Source organism: Amblyraja radiata, chromosome 43 (genome assembly GCF_010909765.2).
Source record: "Amblyraja radiata isolate CabotCenter1 chromosome 43, sAmbRad1.1.pri, whole genome shotgun sequence".
Classification (NCBI taxonomy): domain Eukaryota; kingdom Metazoa; phylum Chordata; class Chondrichthyes; order Rajiformes; family Rajidae; genus Amblyraja; species Amblyraja radiata.
This window is the reverse complement of record NC_045998.1, coordinates 6,339,179-6,360,087: the sequence shown is the minus strand read 5'-3', so window position 1 is coordinate 6,360,087 and position 20,909 is coordinate 6,339,179. Positions and strand designations below refer to the sequence as shown.

General features: G+C 43.1%; 1 protein-coding gene across 1 annotated transcript in view; it reads left to right on the top strand.

Moving 5' to 3' along the window:
- Positions 1-8,190: 8,190 nt before the first annotated feature.
- Positions 8,191-20,909, top strand: part of LOC116968008 (AP-4 complex subunit mu-1-like) — a 21,858-nt gene continuing 9,139 nt past the window's right edge. Inside the window, exon 1 of the mRNA XM_033014642.1 lies at positions 8,191-8,228. Coding sequence (XP_032870533.1) covers positions 8,191-8,228 — 38 coding nt within the window. The remainder of the gene's footprint in view (positions 8,229-20,909) is intronic.

The following is a 20,909-nucleotide window of genomic DNA, read 5'->3' as shown; positions in this document are numbered from 1 at the left end:
CTGCCTCTAGCGTGTCCAAGCACCTAATAATCATATATGTTTCAATAAGGACCACTCTCTTTCTTCTAAATTCCAGAGAATGCAAGCCCAGTCACTCCATTCTTTCAGCATATGAGAGTCCCGCTATCCCGTGAGTTAACCTAGTGCACCTGCGCTGCACTCCCTCAATAGCAAGAATGCCCTTCCTCAAATTTGGAGACCAAAACTGCACACAATACTCCTGGCGTGGTCTCACTAGCGCCCTGTACAACTGCAAAACTGCAAAACTGCAAAACTGCAACTGCTATATTAAACTCCTCTTGTCCCTGTTCGGTTGAAAGGAAATAGTACAAATCGGAAAGAGCCATGGTTTTCAAGGGAAATTGGACACTTGTTTCGGAAAAAGAGGGAGATCTACAATAATTATAGGTAGCATGGCGTAAATGAGGTGCTTGAGGAGTATAAAGCATGTAAAAAGAATGTAAAAATAATCTTAAGAAAGAAATTAGAAAAGCTAAAAGAAGATATGAGGTTGCTTTGGCAAGTGAGGTGAAAGTAAACCCAAAGGGTTTCTACAGCTATATTAAGAGCAAAAGGATAACGAGGGATACAATAGGTCCATTAGATGGTCAGAGAGGACAGCTATCTGCAGAGCCAAAGGAGATGGGGGAGATATTGAACAATTTATTTTCTTCGGTAATCACCAAGGAGAAGGATATTGAATTGTGTGAGGTAAGGGAAACAAGTAGAGTAGCTATGGAAACCATGAGATTCAAAGAAGAGGAAGTACTGACACTTTTGAGAAATATAAAAGTGGATAAGTCTCCAGGTCCGGACAGGATATTCCCTAGGACATTGAGGGAAGTTAGTGTAGAAATAGCAGGGGCTATGACAGAAATATTTCAAATGTCATTAGAAACGGGAATAGTGCCGGAGGATTGGCGTACTGCGCATGTTGTTCCATTGTTTAAAAAGGGGTCTAAGAGTAAAGCTAGCAATCATCGACCTGTTAGTTTGACGTCAGTGGTGGGCAAATTAATGGAAAGGATACTTAGAGATAATATATATAAGCATCTGGATAAACAGGGTCTGATTAGGAACAGTCAACATGGATTTGTGCCTAGAAGGTCATGTTTGACTAATCTTCTTGAATTTTTTGAAGAGGTTACTCGGGAAATTGATGAGGGTAAAGCAGTGGATGTTGTATATATGGACATCAGTAAGGCCTTTGACAAGGTTCCTCATGGAAGGTTGGTTAAGAAGGTTCAGTGGTTGGGTATTAATGGTGGAGTAGCAAGATGGATTCAACAGTGGCTGAATGGAAGATGCCAGAGAGTAATGGTGGATGGTTGTTTGTCAGGTTGGAGGCCAGTGACTAGTGGGGTGCCACAGGGATCTGTGTTGGGTCCACTGTTGTTTGTCATGTACATCAATGATCTGGAAGATGGCGTGGTAAATTGGATGAGTAAGTACGCAGATGATACTAAGATAGGTGGGGTTGTGGACAATGAAGTAGATTTTCAAAGTCTACAGAGAGATTTATGCCAGTTGGAAGAGTGGACTGAAAGATGGCAGATGGAGTTTAATGCTGATAAGTGTGAGGTGCTACATCTTGACAGGACAAATCAAAATAGGACGTACATGGGAAATGGTAGGGAATTGAAGAATGCAGGTGAACAGAGGGTACTGGGAATAACTGTGCACAGTTCCCTGAAAGTGGAATCTCATGTAGATAGGGTGGTAAAGAAAGCTTTTGGTGTGCTGGCCTTTATAAATCAGAGCATTGAGTATAGAAGTTGGGATGTAATGTTAAAATTGTACAAGGCATTGGTGAGGCCAATTCTGGAGTATGGGGTACAATTTTGGTCGCCTAATTATAGGAAGGATGTCAACAAAATAGAGAGCGTACAGAGGAGATTTACTAGAATGTTGCCTGGGTTTCAGCAACTAAGTTACAGAGAAAGGTTGAACAAGTTAGGGCTTTATTCTTTGGAGCGCAGAAGGTTAAGGGGGGACTTGATAGAGGCCTTTAAAATGATGAGAGGGATAGACAGAGTTGACGTGGCTAAGCTTTTCCCACTGAGAGTAGGGAAGATTCAAACAAGGGGACATGACTTGAGAATTAAGGGACAGAAGTTTAGGGGTAACATGAGGGGGAACTTCTTTACTCAGTGAGTGGTGGCTGTGTTGAATGAGCTTCCAGTGAAGGTGGTGGAGGCAGGTTCGTTTTTATCATTTAAAAATACATTGGATAGTTATGTGGACGGGAAAGGAATGGAGGTTATGGTCTGAGCGCAGGTAGATGGGACTCGGGGAATATACGTGTTCGGCACGGACTAGAAGGGTCGAGATGGCCTGTTTCTGTGCTGTAACTATTAAATGGTTATATGGTTATATGGTTATGAATGGCAACATGCCATTCACTTTCTATACTGCCGGCTGTAACGGCATGCTTACTTTCATTGACTGGTGAACAAGGACCCCCTAGATCCCGTTGTGCTTCCACTCTTCCCAACTTAACACCATTTAGATAATAAACTTCCTTCCTGTGTTTTTTACCAAAGTGGAAAACCTCACATTTATTAACATTCAACTGCATCTGCCCAGTCTGCCAACCTGACGAAGTCATCCTGCATTCTTAGAGCGCCCTCCTCACAGTTCATACTGCCATCCAACTTTGTGCCATCTGCAATTTGCTAATGTTACTTGTAATCCCTTCATCTAAATCATTTATATATATTGTAAATAGCTGCGGTCCCAGCTCTGAGCCTTGCGGTACCCCACTGGTCACTGCCTGCTGTTAATGCTGTTCAGTGTTTTTTTCCTTCCCATTTTAAACAGATGTCTCCCAAGAGGAAATGTAAAATCCAAATGCCCAGCAAAAGAGACTGATTTAGACAGCATTCGCAGAGATTATCCGAATTTGAACTCCAAATGTGATGATCTGCAGGACATACTTAATGAGAAAGTAGTGGGCAGAAATACATGTCATGCGTTGTTTGAAGAGCAAAAACCTGTATTTACAATGCCAACATTGAAAAGTAGAGGAAAACCAAGATGTACAGAGTTGCTTATTGGTTACAATCTGAGGAGTATGATGATGCCACTGATTATGAGTTGCCAATGTGAACAACTGATTTTCTGCATACAACTTGGTCTATTGCTAGAAATTCTAATTTATTTACCTATCTGTTACGGACATACAGCATATAATACAATAATATTAAAGTTCTGATCTTGAAAATATCAAATTTTTGAATTTTCTAGGCAGTCTGGGAGTTTATTACTATTTCCACCACAACGGGCAATTTTGTAACTAGCTACAATAGACAATTAACTAATTATATGCTTTAATTTCAGGTCATCCAAGTAAGATATTTTATATTTGTTCCAGAATGCTTCAATCTATAATAACTGAAATTGTCTTTCAGTTCTCTTAATTTTTAAGAATGTTATAGGCTTTTGACTGATCACAGCTTTTGTGTTAAGTCAATGGAAAAGCAATAGGGAACAAGATACTAATTCCCGAGTATGAAAATGGCCATAACCTTTTTAAGACTGAAATATATGAAAGTGAATTAGGTATCAATTTAAAGGTATTTTTATGCTTTATCTGATGGGATAAATTACGGGCTTGATTTTTAAAATCTCAATTTAACATTCCTATATAAAGCACACAATCTGCATTCAATGCGCAATTGGTCAACTAAATAGAGCAGATGAAACCTGAACCCTAAGATTACCCATTATAGTCTTCAACAGAAGAATAGCAATGACAGTATGGTCATCGTACGGTTTTGGCACCGCACTGTGCTGTGTGCCTCGCGGATCGGATCCGATCCCATTGCTGTTTGATGTTTTTATAAACCAATTGAATGGTATTGTAGAAGGTATGATTACAATGTTTACTGATGACTCTAATATAGGAGCATTATAGGACCATTAGACAGCTAGGCAGCGAAAACGGCTATCACAAATTACAGCGAGGTGCTGCATTTTGGCATGCAAACGAGGATCATACATTCACAGTGAATGTCAATGTAATGAGGAGTGTTGTAGAGCAGATATATCTGAAAATTGCAGGTAGGTAGTTCCTTGAAAGTTGCATCGCAGGTAGGCGCAGTGGTCAAGAAGTATTTTGGTACATCGGTCTTTTATATAGACTTTGGTATGTTATGTTAAAGACGTTGATTAGGCCACATTTGGGTATTGTGTTCAGCTTTAGTCACTCTTCTATAGAAAATATGTTAAGTTGTAAAGCATGCAGAGGAAATTTACAAGGTTGTTTTCACGACCTGAGGGCCTGAGCTATTGCCAAGGGTTGGCAGGCAAGGACGTTATTCCTTGGAGTGAAGAATAATGCGTTGTGCTTGCATAGATATGAATAGGACAATGAGGGAAATAAAAAGCGTAAATGCACAGTCATTTACCCAAAGTAGGGAAATTAAGAAGCATGAGAAATACGTTCAAGGTAAGAAGGGAAAGATTCAAGAGAAATCCGAGGAGATACTTTTTCATGCAGAGTGTGGTGAGTATTTGGAACAAGGTGCCAGAGGAAGTCGCCGAGTCGGGTACAAAATGCGATAATGAATAGAAATTTGGACAGGTACATGGATAGGAATGATTTAGAGAGCTACAGGTCAACGCGGGCTGATGAGACTGGTGTGGGTAGGATGCATGCCCCTATGATTCTTTATTACTCGACGGCCCTATGTTCCTGTCAATTGCAAACTCACAGCTCTTATCATCTACATGCCTATATAAACCATTGATACATGTAAGACAGAATGCCAGCCGGCATGGATGAAATGCTGAAAACAACTTTGGGGATACTTCCAATCATTGGTTAGTTAAGTCAAGAAAACATTGAGTCGGCCTGGGCACGGTTTACTGTGCAGTTTTCCTCACCACGCAATGAATGGTAATTTGTGATCGGATGGAAACTGCCCAGAAGAGACATTCTCTGTTGTTAATTGAATCGGAAAATTTCGCTGACGAGGAGCGATGGCATCGGTTCCATTTATTTTTGTTGAGAGCGGAGGCTACCAGAAAGGTTATCTGGAAGTAGAGGAAACCATGCTGAACACAAACTTGGTGAAACAAAGGAAGCATTGATAACAGTATTCATTATGACAGGGCATTGATTAAATTTAAACTATATAGTGTTTAGAGGATTGCGAGAAACGTATATTCGGACATTGAGCGACTCCGAATGAGTGGTGGAGGCAGAAATTCGCACAACATTTAGAACGTATCTGCGCGACCACAGGGATCGGCAATCTATGGGAAACTATTTACCGTGTTTATAGTTTGTATGAGATAGGATGAATGCTTTATCCATGATTTGGTTACGATAAGATCAAGTACGTGCTTCAGTGTTGCTTATTCTGTCGCTATGGTATTGTTTAATTTCAATCACACTTGCGACCCACCTTAACTTCGGAAACACGTGGGTAACGAAACGAAAAGTAAGAAGCGCAAGGCAGACACGAATGTGTGCAGATGCCGAGTAGTGTGCTCAGCTCTGGCTGAACAAGGGAATTTTTCAGAGACATTTAGTCTATGACTTCCTATATAACTATTATCAGATTGGTGAAGATGAGAACCAAAATTCGGCCTCAAAATCACTCAGTTGCAAATTAATCTGAAACACGCTTCGATCACAGTACGAAACATAATTTGCTGGCGCAACTCAACGGGTCAGGCACCACCTGTGAATGAATGAATAGGGGATATTTCTGGTCAGGACGCTTTTTCAGTCTCAGTTTACGATGGTTGGAAGTAATAGTCAGCAACCTTTGGCTGTGCCTAATTGCATACAGAGCAGAAGAAAGATTCAACGAACTAATGGTAATGTATTGAGGATGACGTGTCAGACAGATTGAGCATGTGAAGCCAAAGGAAGACCACACTTGGTGTATTGTGTGCAGTATTGGTCGCCAGTATGTCGAACGATGGTATTCCGTTGGTAAAAAATGTAGCAGGGTAATCAGCATGTTACCCGGAATTGTTGGCTTGAGTTACCGGGAGATACTTTTTTTCTGTAGAGCGTATGGGTTCAGCGGTGGCCTTATTGAGGAGTGCGATTATATGAGTGACATAGAGAAACTAAAACTTCATTTGTCCCCCCCCCCTCCAGCACTACCACCACCACAATTGGTGGCTATGATTATAATGATCAAGGTTTAAAGTGTGTGGGAAACATGGAAGAGGTAGTGCAATGTTAACCTTTTCACTCTGTGCTGTCCACGTCTGGAATGAGCTGTCAGATGAGGCTGCAGACGAGGATTGAATTATGACGATTTGAATACATTTGGACAGATATATACATGTACATAACGGATATTTTGTACAGATATCCTCCAATGGCCGACACATTGCACCAGCAAAGGACCCCGACCGTTAACGTCGCCTGTTCCTTTGCCCCGGAGATCTGCACAGCAGCATTCTGCCTTGATACTTTATCTCAGTTCATCGCATGATATATTGCTAGTTGTGGATAGTTTGGTTTCGTGTCGAGGACCCTTCTTCGACAAATGTGTCATCACACATGCGCCCCATATGCACATTGAACCCTGTAATACCGAATTACTTCCAGTATGTTATCAATATTTGATCTTCACCGCTGATTCATTTCGACATTAAATTTGTCACATTGATCAGACGTATGAAATCAATCGCGCTAAACGTCTTCTTTGCACACTGACTATCTATGTTTCTGATTTCAGGGAATGATAGGAGCAATACACTTGAACCCAGCGTACCCGACTTCCACAAAGCTCCCTGGTGCTTTGTCATTTACTATATGAGACCTGAAAAACGTATCAAACGCTGTTCACCGAGGGCGCCCAATATCTATGGAAACCGTACAGCAGTTTTCGATCCTGTTCAATGTTTACAAATGTCACCGAGAGATATACACGGATACCATAGAGGTGAGTAATCCGGTGACTTAATGTTTTTTATTCATACTATGAGTATTTCATTCGTCTGTCCAATTTATTAAATGTCTGTAATCTGAATGCGGTCTTCGGTGCAAAAACTTTTGCCAACTGTCCACATGCATGGATTATATTTTGAGATCAACGAAGGTTTTCGATTTTTTTACCTTTCATTTAATTTGTAATTGCATATGCTTAGCTACTTCCATAAATGTCCGTTCAATGGTATTAAAACGGCACACCAAGTATCAATAAACAAATGGCTTGGAAAACACGTTACCCGACATAAACATCAAGCCATAGGTATTTAATGCGCCGGCGCAGTTACACGTATTGATTCGAAATTATCTTGTTGCCTGACGTGGCAGCATAAAGCTGCTGACTGTTACATACGTTCATGATACATTTCCAAAGCGACATCGGAGTTCCATTAACTTTTATGCGGCCGCCCAGCTGATTTTATATTAGATTCGCGTGCTATTTACAAAAATAACCATTCAGTGTAAGCAGAAATTTCACACCATTCTTCAGGTCCTCTCTGAATTTCCTCTGTGACAGTATATAGATACATGTGTTGGTGCAGGTGCTGAGGAATTTAAACATAAACCCAAGTTGCTGCAGGATATATGTTGGGTTACTCATATATCTGTCTGTGTAAAAATAATTTTGCGTTTGCCAGTTCACAGAAGATATCACATAAGGCATCCACAATAATATGAAATTGGCTGATAGAGCAAACAGCAAAACCATTGACTTTCTCCGGTTTTCCACTTCTGGATCCTTCTGATTCTCGCTGTTGTTCCGCAGACTTTGGCGAACTCTATTTGCCGCAATAATATGTCTAATTGTCAACCCATTAAACAGTATAATTAACGCGATTGGTAATAACGGTGTCAAGATACTGTCAATCAACTCGAACGCTTTCCACATGGAAGAAGTGTAGTATCCTGCTATGAAGATGCATCCCCATGGCACGTGATCAATTATGGTGTAAGGCTCTATTGCAAAGTAAACCGGGATACATCTCGCACAGCACAATATTGTCACGACTGATATAACCACCGTCGCAGTCCTTTCGCTGCAATACCTTATCTGCAACTGTTGGCAGCATATCGCGATGAATCGATCGAAGGTGAACGCCACGGTAAGCCAAACGGAACAGCCCGTAGTTGCAACCCTCAAAACACTTGTCAGAGCGCAAATTGGAGTGATGAGCAATAAACGAGAATATTTATGGATCATATTTGTCTGATCCAATAATGCAACGACGATGACCACCATGAGGTCTGCCGCTGCCATCGCCACCAGGTAACGAGTGATGCACTTGGAAAGACCGCATTTTCCACGGGAGAGGATCACTATTGCCATCAAGTTCACTGCATGGAAACAAGAGGAACAATAGTGATAAAGGCATCCTCGTTGCAAACGCAGCCAACCTCATCGGATCTTTTCGTGTACCTTCGGAAACAGTTCCCTACCGTGGTGAAATTGATTTCCATCCTGGAGCTGATTGCAACCAACACCGGACGCAGTAGGTTTCTGCCAAATACAACACGAATCCGAACGATAATGAACTTGTTCAACTTAAAATTCTCACACGTTGGGAAAAATAGCTGTTAAGACATACCAACGTCACTGATTGGTCGGTTACATAGTTTGTTAAGTGATCGAGTTGAGATACATCAGAATACATCAATGAGTTGTATTATTACTTAATGTAATATGATAAAATTAACGAAGAATTCTTTCCCAAAGGGTAGAGAGATGACGATTGCAATGAAAGGGCCACGAATATGCATCGGCCTCTGTTATCACTTTAAATAATTTCGGAATTATAAAGGCCTATTTCATATAAACACATTGTCTAGGTATGTTACAATACTTACCTTCAGCGGCGGGGGGGGGGGGGGGGGGGGGGGGGGGGGGGGGGGGGGGGGGGGGGGGGGGGGGGGGGGGGGGGGCGTGGGGGCGGTGTTAAAACGCGGTTTTGTTCTTACCTTGGTCTGCATTATATTTGGTTGGAGTGCAAGCTTTTGTTGAATAATCGTTCCGACGGCGTTCTGTCTATTTTATTTTTTTAATCGTCCGGCTCGTTCAGCGCTTGATTAATTTTAAAATCAGCTTCTAAAGACGTGAACGCCGACAACGGGGACGGATTTCATGTAGGTGACAGGTACAAGAAAGCGGTTTATTGTTACGTATAAAAGTGGTCCTTAAGATACCTTTAGTTCACATTTTATGTTGCGAAACGGTGATTTAGTCCCCATACCAACCGGCAGTGTTTTCCATGCAGACATGGGGATCTAAATCACTGCACACCGCGACGTTCCAAATGGTCGCGTTCCAGAAAAACCCACAGGCAAGTTGATTTAAATGGCCGTTAATTTACATGTAAATAATTCCTTCCATTTGGCCTATAAATCCATGACAATGGGATTAAAAAAAATATGTTATATTGTGAATTCTTGTGTGAATGTTATTTGGACACTTGGGCTATTTAAAAATGTTAATCTATTCTTAAGAAATTTATAGATGTTTAGATCTAGGAATTGCATTTTGTAATTAGCTACAATTATGTAACTAACTAATTATATGCTTTAATTTCAAGTCATCTAGGTAAGATTTTTTCATATTTGATTCAGAATGCTTCAATCTATAATAACTGAACATTTATTTTAGTTATCTTAGTTTTTTAAGAAAGTTATGGCCATTTCACTGTCCTCGATCACAGCTTTTGTGTTAAGTCGATGTAAAAGCAATAGAGAACAAGATGCTAATTTCCGAGTATGAAAATGGCCATAACTCTTTTAATTCTGAAGATATGAAAGTGAATTAGGTGACAAATTAAAATGATTTTTATGCTTTAACTGATGGGATAAATTACAGACTTGATTTTAAAAATCTCAAAATTTTGTAACATTGCTACATTGTCTCCAATTACTCAAACACGTCACAGAAAGGAACCATGATTATTTTAAACTTAGATATGAACTTACAAATAACATTTTACTATGGTAGCAATTGATAATTATTGCAAAGCAGTAATACATAAAAAATGTCGGTAACATTGGTCGGTTATCACAAGAGAGTGACCAGAAAACTAGTCTGAAGAAGGGTTTCGGCCCGAAACGTCGCCTATTTCCTTCGCTCCATAGATGCTGCTGCACCCGCTGAGTTTCTCCAGCAATTTTGTGTACCTTCGATATTCCAGCATCTGCAGTTCCTTTTTGAACACGACCAGAAATATATTCCGTTTCTTACCTCAGATAGACAATATGTTATCAGTAAATTAACCAGATTTGGGAACTTCGCACAGCGTTTTACGTTGATAAGAGGATCGGCCAACGTAGAGATGATCATCAAAGTCTAGCGAGGCATCGGAAGCGACCGTGCGTCCGTAGCCGTGCATAACGGTCACCACGAGGATATGTCCTCTTGGCTTCAACAAGAGGAGTGGCTCACGCGGAGCCGTCCTTCTGTGGTAGTCCATAGGACTTGGAAGTATTTGTTTGTAACAGATCGCGGACGTCATGCGAAATCCAGAGCATTGCACATATTAAAGAACACGCGATTAAAATATTTTAATTATTCATATCTCAGAAAGAATGAAGAATTCTTACATCGGTTTATATATAAATTTTAAAAAATCAATATATAGAATTGAAAATAATTGAACTTCCGGTTATTTATCTCTTTTCTGCTGTAAAAGTCTAAGCATAGTTCACATGGCATTGAACCGTGAATTACATGTGGATGGCATCGGCCCTCGAATTCCGTGTCGCGCACGATGCCAAGTTAATCTAATATACTTTGCATGTACGTGATCTGTATGTCTAAGATTCCTCCATCTTCATGACCCAACCTAAAAGTCGTTGATAAGCAGACATCAGATTTTATGCCATCAGAGTGGCAGCGCATTGTAAGTACACGGCATTCACTGGGCAAAAACCAACCGCGCACTTCTAACTTAAAATTTAACCCTCTCAAACTAAGTCTATGTCCTCTAGTAGTTGACTCTTTCACTTTCATCCACAAGAAAACGGGTTCTGACTATCTACCCTACATATTGCTAACAACTTCACTGGCTTCCCATCTCCCACCGGATCACCTACAATATCCTAGTCCTACAAAGCCCTCCACCATCTGCTCCCCCCCCTCCATATCTCACTGACCTCCTCTCCCCCTACCAACGCTCACGGTCCCTCAGATCCACATCAGCCGGTCTCCTCTCCATCCACAAGTCCAACCTCCGCAGTTTTGGGGACAGAGCCTTCTCCAGGGCAGCTCCCAGGCTCTGGAACTCCCTCCCCCAACTGATCCGCAATTCCGTGTCCCTCACCATCTTCCAGTCCCGCCTCAAGACCCATCTCTTTACCTCTGCCTATCCTTAGCCCCACGTCCCCCTCCCTTTTCATCTGTGCTTGAATTGCCTCATATTGTGTTTTCAATTGAATTCTGTCTTTAATTTGTGTACTAGTCATGTCTCTACTATTTATTTCATTCCGCTTACATGTTTTTCCTCTACTTGCTAAAATTTTTAAGGTGTCCTTGAGACTCTTGAAAGGCGCCCATAAATAAAATGTATTATTATTATTATATTGTATCAACGTAAAAAAATGCTTCAGTAATGATTTTTGAAATTACAGCGGGATCAAATGTTGGCCACAAAAACACTAGCGTCAGTCAGTTTATGTTTACAACCGGCAACATATCTAAATCGAAGAGAAAACAGTTCGATAAAAACATATTTTAAAAGACTCCAAAAGCTTGAACCCTGAAAACGATGCGAGAAACACATGTGATGGACATAACGGTCGACGTTTTAACACACGCCAGGGGTAACAAGAGAAAGAGCCGCACCAAGAAGTGGCAGCTTCTATTTCTTACCCGGTATTCCAAACGCGACAAGAACAGGATAGTATATGCTCGCTATGTAGTAAATTGCTGAATATCCCATTTTCCATCCGAAGCAGCGAATTTGGATAATGCGCTAACTCCTTTCATCCACTGGTGTTTGGTTTCGATACCTATTATACAATCAGGGCACGCCGACTGTGACAATTAGTGCGACCGTCACTTCAATTACCTCAGGCACAGTCCACTGAACAACGAACCCGTCAACAACTTTCGCTCATTGCATCATTGTACAATGAATTAGGCACTTCAAGGGATGTTGCAAACAATTATTAATTTTAGATTTCTTATTACTCTACTCGACTGTAATAGTACAAAGTAAGATTTTATACAGGGATATAGAAGATTGAATGTAATTTAATTCAGGACGAGTATCACAATTGACAAGTGCAATTACTTTTAGTGTCACTTGCAAAACTAAGAAAGGCGTATTACTTTGTTGGATGAGGTAGAGTAGTTCTCACACAGAGTAGTTTCACACAGAGAGTGGTGAATCTCTGGAAAATTCACACAGAGACTGGCGAATCTCTGGATTTCTCAGCCACAGAAGGTAGTTGAGGCCAGTTCATTGGCTATATTTAAGAGGGAGTTAGATGTGGCCGCTGTAGCTAAAGGGATCATGGGGGATGGAGAGAAGGCAAGTACAGGATGCTGAGTTGGATGACCAGCCATGATCTTATTGAATGGCGGTGCAGGCTCGAAGGGCCGAATGGCCTACTCATGTCCCTATTTTCTATGTTTCTATGTTTCTGGACTTGATAATTCATGGCGATCTCTAGAATTTCTGTTGAATTGAGCGTCTGACCTTTATGTGCACAGGGAAGAGATGTAGCACAGACGTTATCACCATTTACCAAACTCTAAATACATTAACATTTGCAATGTACTTCGATGAACATATTGCAAACTAGCTGTGGTTACTATGAAGTTTGAAGAGCAATAATTATGATGTATATCACTCTACATCGCCGTCTAGATCTCTCGTTTCCCTTTTTTCCTGACTCTTTGTCTGAAGTACGTTCTCGACACAAAACTTTACCCATTCCTTTTTTCCCGAGATGCCGTTTGACCCATTGAGTGATTCCAGCTTTCTGTGTCCACCTATAGTTTGTGAACAGCTCAATTTAAGGACCGAAGGAAATGCAGCGTTGTGGACGTTGCCCAGACGCACAAACGAAACCAACTTCCCTTCATTGACACTATTTGAACAATACGCTGCTTCGCCCAGAACAACAGCATCATCATTGACCATCCTCACCCCGGGCACTCCCTTTCCTACCCAGTCCCGTCAGACAAGATGTGCAGCATTTCAAAACCTATGTCTCCGGACTCAGGGAAGTTTCTTCTCAGCACTTATCAGACAATTGGACGGTTGTGCCAAGACAATATCTAATGATTTTATCTATAAAGTCTGATCTTGACCGCTTTTGGCCCACTGTGCTGCGATTTCCGAGAGAACGCCGCCACGTACGGCCGTCATTTTTGGCCAGCACGCTCAGAGCCCACGTTTGCCTTCCTGGACCAGAGGATCTTTCCCATTGATGAAAAATCAGAAAGTTATTAATGTTTTTAAAATGTTCACCACTCTCTCTAGTGCCTCTGCTGGAGGGAAGGGGAGGGACTATAAAACCAGGAAGTGGTGTACCTCACTCAGTCTCTGCAAGATGGAGTTCACGTCTCTCTGAGCACTGAATAACACTGAACACATGTCTACTCAACTGTGCGCCATTAATGTGGTTTGAAAATTAAAATATGGTTGGTTTGAAGTAAAAAGGCACTCTCCCTCCCACCCCTCTCTCTGCCCCCGTCTCTCTCCATCCTCTCTCCCCTCCTCTCCCCCCTCTCCCCCTCTCCCCACTCCCTCTCACCTCTCTCTCCCTCTCTCCTCTCCTTCTCCCCTCTCATTCTCCCCTCTCCTCCCCCCCTCTCCTCCCCCTATCCCCCTCCCCTCCCCCTCCCCACCTCCCTCTCTCCCCCTCGCTGCCCCTCCTCTCCCCTTCTCTCTCTGTCCCGTCTTTTTCTCCCCATCCTCCCCTCCAACCCCTCCTCCACCCTCCCTCCCCTAAACCTCCCTACCCTCGACACCACTTACCCCCTTCACTCCACCGCCCTCCCTGCTCCCCACGTCTCCCCCTCCCCTCACCTCACCCCCTCTCAACACTCCCTTTCTAACCCCCTCACTCTGCACCCCCTCTCTCCTCCCTCCCTCTCCCTTATCCCCCCTCCCCCGTCGTTCCTCCCCCTCTCCTCCCCCAACTATCCCTCTTCCTCCCCTCTCCCCCCCTCTACCCCCCCACTTCCCCCGTGTGTGCGGGGGGGGGGGGGGAGATAGTTAGTGTTTGTCACGCTGCATGTCGCCTCCCTCCCCCCCCCGCCACAACCGCACGTTGGGGGAACAGACCCAACAGGTCTGCACTTGGTCTAGTATATGACTAAATTCATGGATATGTGGATATTCTTACATTTGTATTTATGAAGGGGAACTCATGCCTGACTAATCCTCTGGAGTTTTGAGGTTGTATGAAGTAGAATGGATAAGGGTGAGCCAGTTGATGTGTTGTATCTGTACTTTCAGAAAGCCTTTGAGAAGATCCCACACAAGAGATTAGTGTTCAAAATTAGAGCACATGCTATTGTGGGTAGTGTATTGACATAGAGAGTGGACCGGTTGGCAGACAGGAAACAAAGAGAGGGAAATAAGGGCTCCTTTTCAGGAAGGCAGGCAGTGACTTGTGGGTTACCGCAAAGCTCAGACCCGAGACTAAAGTTAGTTACAATATATGTTAACGATTTAGAAAAGGAAATTAAATGTAGCATCTCAAAGTTTGCGGATTACACAGAACTGGGTGACAGTGTGAGGTGCGAGGAGGAGGCTATGAGACTGCAGTGTGAATTCGATTGGTTGGGTGCGTGGGCAGATGCATGGCAGTTGCAGTATAATATGGATCAATGTGAGTTTATCTACTTTGGGGGCAACAATATTAAGGTAAATTTTTATCTGAATGGTGTCAGTTTAGGAAATGGGGAGGTGCAACGAGACCTGTGTGTGCTTGTACATCAGTCACTGAAGGTAAGCATGCAGGTACTGCAGGCAGTAAAGAAAGCAACAGGCATGTTGGCCTTCACAGCGAGTGAATTTGAGCATAGGAGGAAGGAGTACAACTGCAGTTGTACAGGGGCCCGGTGAGACCGCACCTGGAGCATTGTGTGAAATATTGGTCTTCTTCTTTGAGGACATACATTCTTACTATTAAGCAAGGGCAGAGAAGGTTAGCCAGGTTAAATCCCGGGATGGCGGGATTGACATATGATGAAAGAATGGATCGACATGAATTATATTGACAGAAAATTAGAAGGGTAATCGGGGATCTTATAGAAACATTCACAATTCTTTACGGATTGGAAATGATAAATGCCGAAATAAATGTTCCCGATGTCGGAGAAGTCTAGAACTAGAGGTCATAGTTTAAGAATAAGGAGAAGGCCATTTAGGACAGAGATGAGGAAACACTTTTTCACCTATAGAGTTGTGAATCTGAGGAATAATCTGCAGTAGGGGCTATGAAACTGGATGTTTTCAACAGAGAGTTGGATTTAGCTCTTAGCGCTAAAGGAATCGTGGGTAATGGGGAAAAGCTGAAACGGGGTTCTGATTTTGGATGATCAGCCACGATCATATTCAATGGCGGTGCTGTCTCGAAGTGCCGAATTGGATACTCCTGCTCCCATTTTCTGTGTTGAAAAATATGTCCAGAAATCAATTTTCGTGATCCGCGTCTCGGTACTACATGACATCTTGCACAGATTTGGATGAAATATAATTGAGAAGGAAGTCATAACTCGTCGGTGCCAAAAGTTGCACATTAATCAATTAAACTAATTAGAAAATGCGCGGAAATGTAAGCGCCATCTAATGTCCCATGCCAATATTACACCATGGGAGCATATTTCCGTTTTGCAGTCCATTTAATACATATATGTGTGACTTGTTAAATATTACTGTAATCATATATAATTATGTACAATATTATTATATACAAATAATATTCGCCCTCCGAACAGCTTTTAATGTCCTGTTTCCGTTACCATCGTTACTTTTGTACATATCGTTCACGAATTATTCCTTGTCTCTCCACATCACCGTTTATATCTCTCGCTTCCTTTATCCATAGCCAGTTTGAAGTAGGGTGTCGAGCCGGAACGCTACCCATTCCTTTTTTCCATAAATACTGCCTGTCCCGCTGATTGTCTCCAGCTTTTTGTGTCTATCTTCGGCTGAGAATAACCATATAATAACCATATAACAATTACAGCACGGAAACAGGGCATCTCGACCCTTCTAGTCCGTGCCGAACACATAATCTCCCCTAGTCCCATATACCTGCGCTCAGACCATAACCCTCCATTCCTTTCCCATCCATATAACTATCCAATTTATTTTTAAATGATAAAAACGAACCTGCCTCCACCACCTTCACTGGAAGCTCATTCCACACAGCTACCACTCTCTGAGTAAAGAAGTTCCCCCTCATGTTACCCCTAAACTTCAGTCCCTTAATTCTCAAGTCATGTCCCCTTGTTTGAATCTTCCCTACTCTCAGTGGGAAAAGCTTTTCCACGTCAACTCTGTCTATCCCTCTCATCATTTTAAAAACCTCTATTAAGTCCCCCCTTAACCTTCTGCGCTCCAAAGAATAAAGCCCTAACTTGTTCAACCTTTCTCTGTAACTTAGTTGCTGAAACCCAGCCAACATTCTAGTAAATCTCCTCTGTACTCTCTCTATTTTGTTGACATCCTTCCTATAATTAGGCGACCAAAATTGTACACCATACTCCAGAATTGGCCTCACCAATGCCTTGTACAATTTTAACATTACATCCCAACTTCTATACTCAATGCTCTGATTTATAAAGGCCAGCACACCAAAAGCTTTCTTTACCACCCTATCTACATGAGATTCCACTTTCAGGGAACTGTGCACAGTTATTCCCAGATCCCTCTGTTCACCTACATTCTTCAATTCCCTACCATTTACCATGTACGTCCTATTTTGATTTGTCCTGCCAAGATGTAGCACCTCACACTTATCAGCATTAAACTCCATCTGCCATCTTGCAGCCCACTCTTCCAACTGGCATAAATCTCTCTGTAGACTTTGAAACTCTACTTCATTACCCGCAACCCCACCTATCTTAGTATCATCTGCATACTTACTAATCCAATTTACCACGCCATCGTTCAGATCATTGATGTACATGACAAACAACAGTGGACCCAACACATATCCCTGTGGCACCCCACTCGTCACTGGCCTCCAACCTGACAAACAACCATCCACCATTACTCTCTGGCATCTCCCTTTCAGCCACTGTTGAATCCATCTTGCTACTCCACCATTAATACCCAACCATTGAACCTTCTTAACCAACCTTCCATGAGGAACCTTGTCAAAGGCCTTACTGAAGTCCATATACACAACATCCACTGCTTTACCCTCATCAATTTCCCGAGTAACATCTTCAAAAAATTCAAGAAGATTAGTTAAACATGACCTTCCAGGCACAAACCCATGTTGACTGTTCCTAATCAGACCCTGTTTATCCAGATGCTTATATATATTATCTCTAAGTATTCTTTCCATTAATTTGCCCACCACTGACGTCAAACTAACAGGTCTATAATTGCTAGGTTTACTCTTAGACCCCTTTTTAAACAATGGAACAACATGCGCAGTACGCCAATCCTCCGGCACTATTCCCGTTTCTAATGACATTTGAAATATTTCTGCCATAGCCCCTGCTATTTCTACACTAACTTCCCTCAATGTCCTAGGGAATATCCTGTCCGGACCTGGAGACTTATCCACTTTTATATTTCTCAAAAGTGTCAGTACTTCCTCTTCTTTGATCCTCATAGTTTCCATAGCTACTCTACTTGTTTCCCTTACCTCACATAATTCAATATCCTTCTCCTTGGTGAATACCGAAGAAAAGAAACTGTTCAATATCTCCCCCGTCTCTTTTGGCTCTGCAGATAGTTGGCCACTCTGACTCTCTAATGGACCAATTTTATCCCTCGTTATCCTTTTGCTATTAATATAGCGGTAGAAACCCTTCGGATTTACTTTTACCTTACTTGCCAAAGCAACCTCATATCTTCTTTTAGCTTTTCTAATTTCTTTCTTAAGATTCTTTTTACATTCTTTATACTCCTCAAGCACCTCATTTACTCCATGCTGCCTATAACTATTGTAGATCTCCCTCTTTTTCCGAACCAAGTGTCCAATTTCCCTTGAAAACCATGGCTCTTTACAATTTTTACGATTTCCTTTCAACCGAACAGGGACATAAAGATTCTGTACTCTTAAAATTTCACCTTTAAATGTACTCCATTTCTCTTCCACATCTTTCCCATAAAACAAACTGTCCCAATTTACTCCTTTTAAATCCTTTCGCATCTCCTCAAAGTTAGCCTTTCTGCAATCAAAAATCTCAACCCTAGGTCCAGTTTTGTCCCTCTCCATAATCATATTGAAACTAATGGTATTGTGATCACTGGACCCGAACTGTTCCCCAACGCATACCTCTGCCACCTGACCCATCTCATTTCCTAACAGGAGGTCAGTACCGCCCCTTCTCTAGTAGGTACTTCTATGTATTGTTGCAAAAAACTATCCTGCACACATTTTACAAACTCCAACCCATCCAGCCCATTTACAGAATGTGTTTCCCAGTCTATGTGTGGAAAATTGAAATCTCCCACAATCACTACCTTGTGCTTACTACTAATATCTGCAATCTCCTTACATATTTGCTCTTCCAATTCTCGCTCCCCATTTGGCGGTCTATAATACACCCCTATAAGTGTTGCTACCCCTTTCCCATTTCTCAGTTCCATCCAAATAGCCTCCCTAGACGAGCCCTCTAATCTATCCTGCCAAAGCACTGCTGTAATATCTTCCCTGATAAGCAATGCAACACCTCCACCACTTGCCTCTCCAATTCTATCACACCTGAAGCAATGAAATCCTGGAATATTTAGTTTCCAATCACAGCCCTCCTGCAACCATGTTTCACTGATCGCCACAACATCATACTTCCAGGTGTCAATCCAGGCTCTAAGTTCATCCACTTTTCTTACAATGCTCCTAGCATTAAAATATACACATTTAAGAAACCCACCCTCTCTTATTCTCTGATTATTTTCTTTTTCTTCTCTCTCCCCTACATTTTGGGTCAGAGTGCTACCATTCTCTGCCCCCTGCTTCACACACTGACTGCTAGCTTTCCCAATTTGAGTCCCTCCCCCCAACCATACTAGTTTAAAGTCTCCCCAGTAGCCTTTGCAAATCTCCCCGCCAGGATATTGGTCCCCCTTGAGTTCAAGTGCAACCCGTCCTTTCTGTACAGGTCGCACCTTCCCCAAAAGATGTCCCAATGATCCAGAAACTTGAATCCATACCCACTGCACCAGTCTCTCATCCACGCATTTATTCTCCACCTCGCTCCATTCCTACTCTCACTGTCGCGTGGCACAGGCAGTAATCCTGAAATTGTTACCTTTCCAGTCCTTCTCCTTAACTCTCTACCTAACTCCCTAAATTCTTCTTTCAGGACCTCTTCTCTTTTTTTACCTATGTCGTTGGTACCTATATGCACCAGAACCTAAGGCTCCTCTCCCTCCCATTTCAGGATTTCTTGGACACGTTCAGACACATCCCTGACCCTGGCACCAGGGAGGCAAACTACCATCCGGGACTCCTGTCTGCGTCCACAGAATCGCCTATCCGTCGCCCTGACTATAGAGTCCCCTATTACAATTGCCCTCCTCTTCTTTTCCTTACCCTTCTGAGCAACAGGACCGGTCTCTGTGCCAGAGGCCCGGCCTCTGTCGCTGCCCCCAGGTAGGCTGTCTCCCCCACCCTTACTCAAACACGAGTACTTATTTTCAAGGTGTACAGCCACCGGGGTACTCACCAGTCCCTGCCTCTGCCCATTGCCCTTCCTAACTGTGACCCAGTTTTCTGTCTCCCGTGGTCTTGGAGTGACCACCTCCCTGTAACTCCTTTCTATGACCTCCTCGCTCTCCCTGAGCAGACAGAGGTCATCGAGTTGCTGCTCCAGGTTCCTAACGCGGTCCCTTAGGAGCCCCATCTCGACGCACCTGGTGCAGATGTGGACGTCTGGAGAGCACTCAGACTCCATGACCTCCCACATCTGACATCCAGAACAGTAAACTGCCCTGGCCCTCATTCTCCCCCTTATTCGAATACAATAAAGCCTTACCCGGGATACAAACCAATCAGCTGCTTCCTCTGATCCTCTTCCACCAATCAGAGGCTTCCACCAGAATCCTTCTCTGGAAGTGAGATGGAACGTTACAGATTTGGGTAACCCACAGCTCCAGGCAACTCCTCCTCTCACCAACGGCTCCCCGGGCCTCTGTAAACGCAAGCCCCGCGCTGTTTTTATACTTACAGCTCCAGGCAACTCCTCCTCTCACCAACGGCTCCCCGGGCCTCTGTAAACGCAAGCCCCGCGCTGTTTTTATACTTACAGCTCCAGGCAACTCCTCCTCTCACCAACGGCTTCCCGGGCCTCTGTAAACGCAAGCCCCGCGCTGTTTTTATACTTACAGCTCCAGGCAACTCCTCCTCTCACCAACGGCTCCCCGGGCCTCTGTAAACGCAAGCCCCGCGCTGTTTTTATACTCACTGCTCCAGGCAACTCCTCCTCTCACCAACGGCTCCCCGGGCCTCTGTAAACGCAAGCCCCGCGCTGTTTTTATACTTACAGCTCCAGGCAACTCCTCCTCTCACCAACGGCTCCCCGGGCCTCTGTAAACGCAAGCCCCGCGCTGTTTTTATACTTACAGCTCCAGGCAACTCCTCCTCTCACCAACGGCACCCCGGGCCTCTGTAAACGCAAGCCCCGCGCTGTTTTTATACTTACAGCTCCAGGCAACTCCTCCTCTCACCAACGGCTCCCCGGGCCTCTGTAAACGCAAGCCCCGCGCTGTTTTTATACTTACAGCTCCAGGCAACTCCTCCTCTCACCAACGGCTCCCCGGGCCTC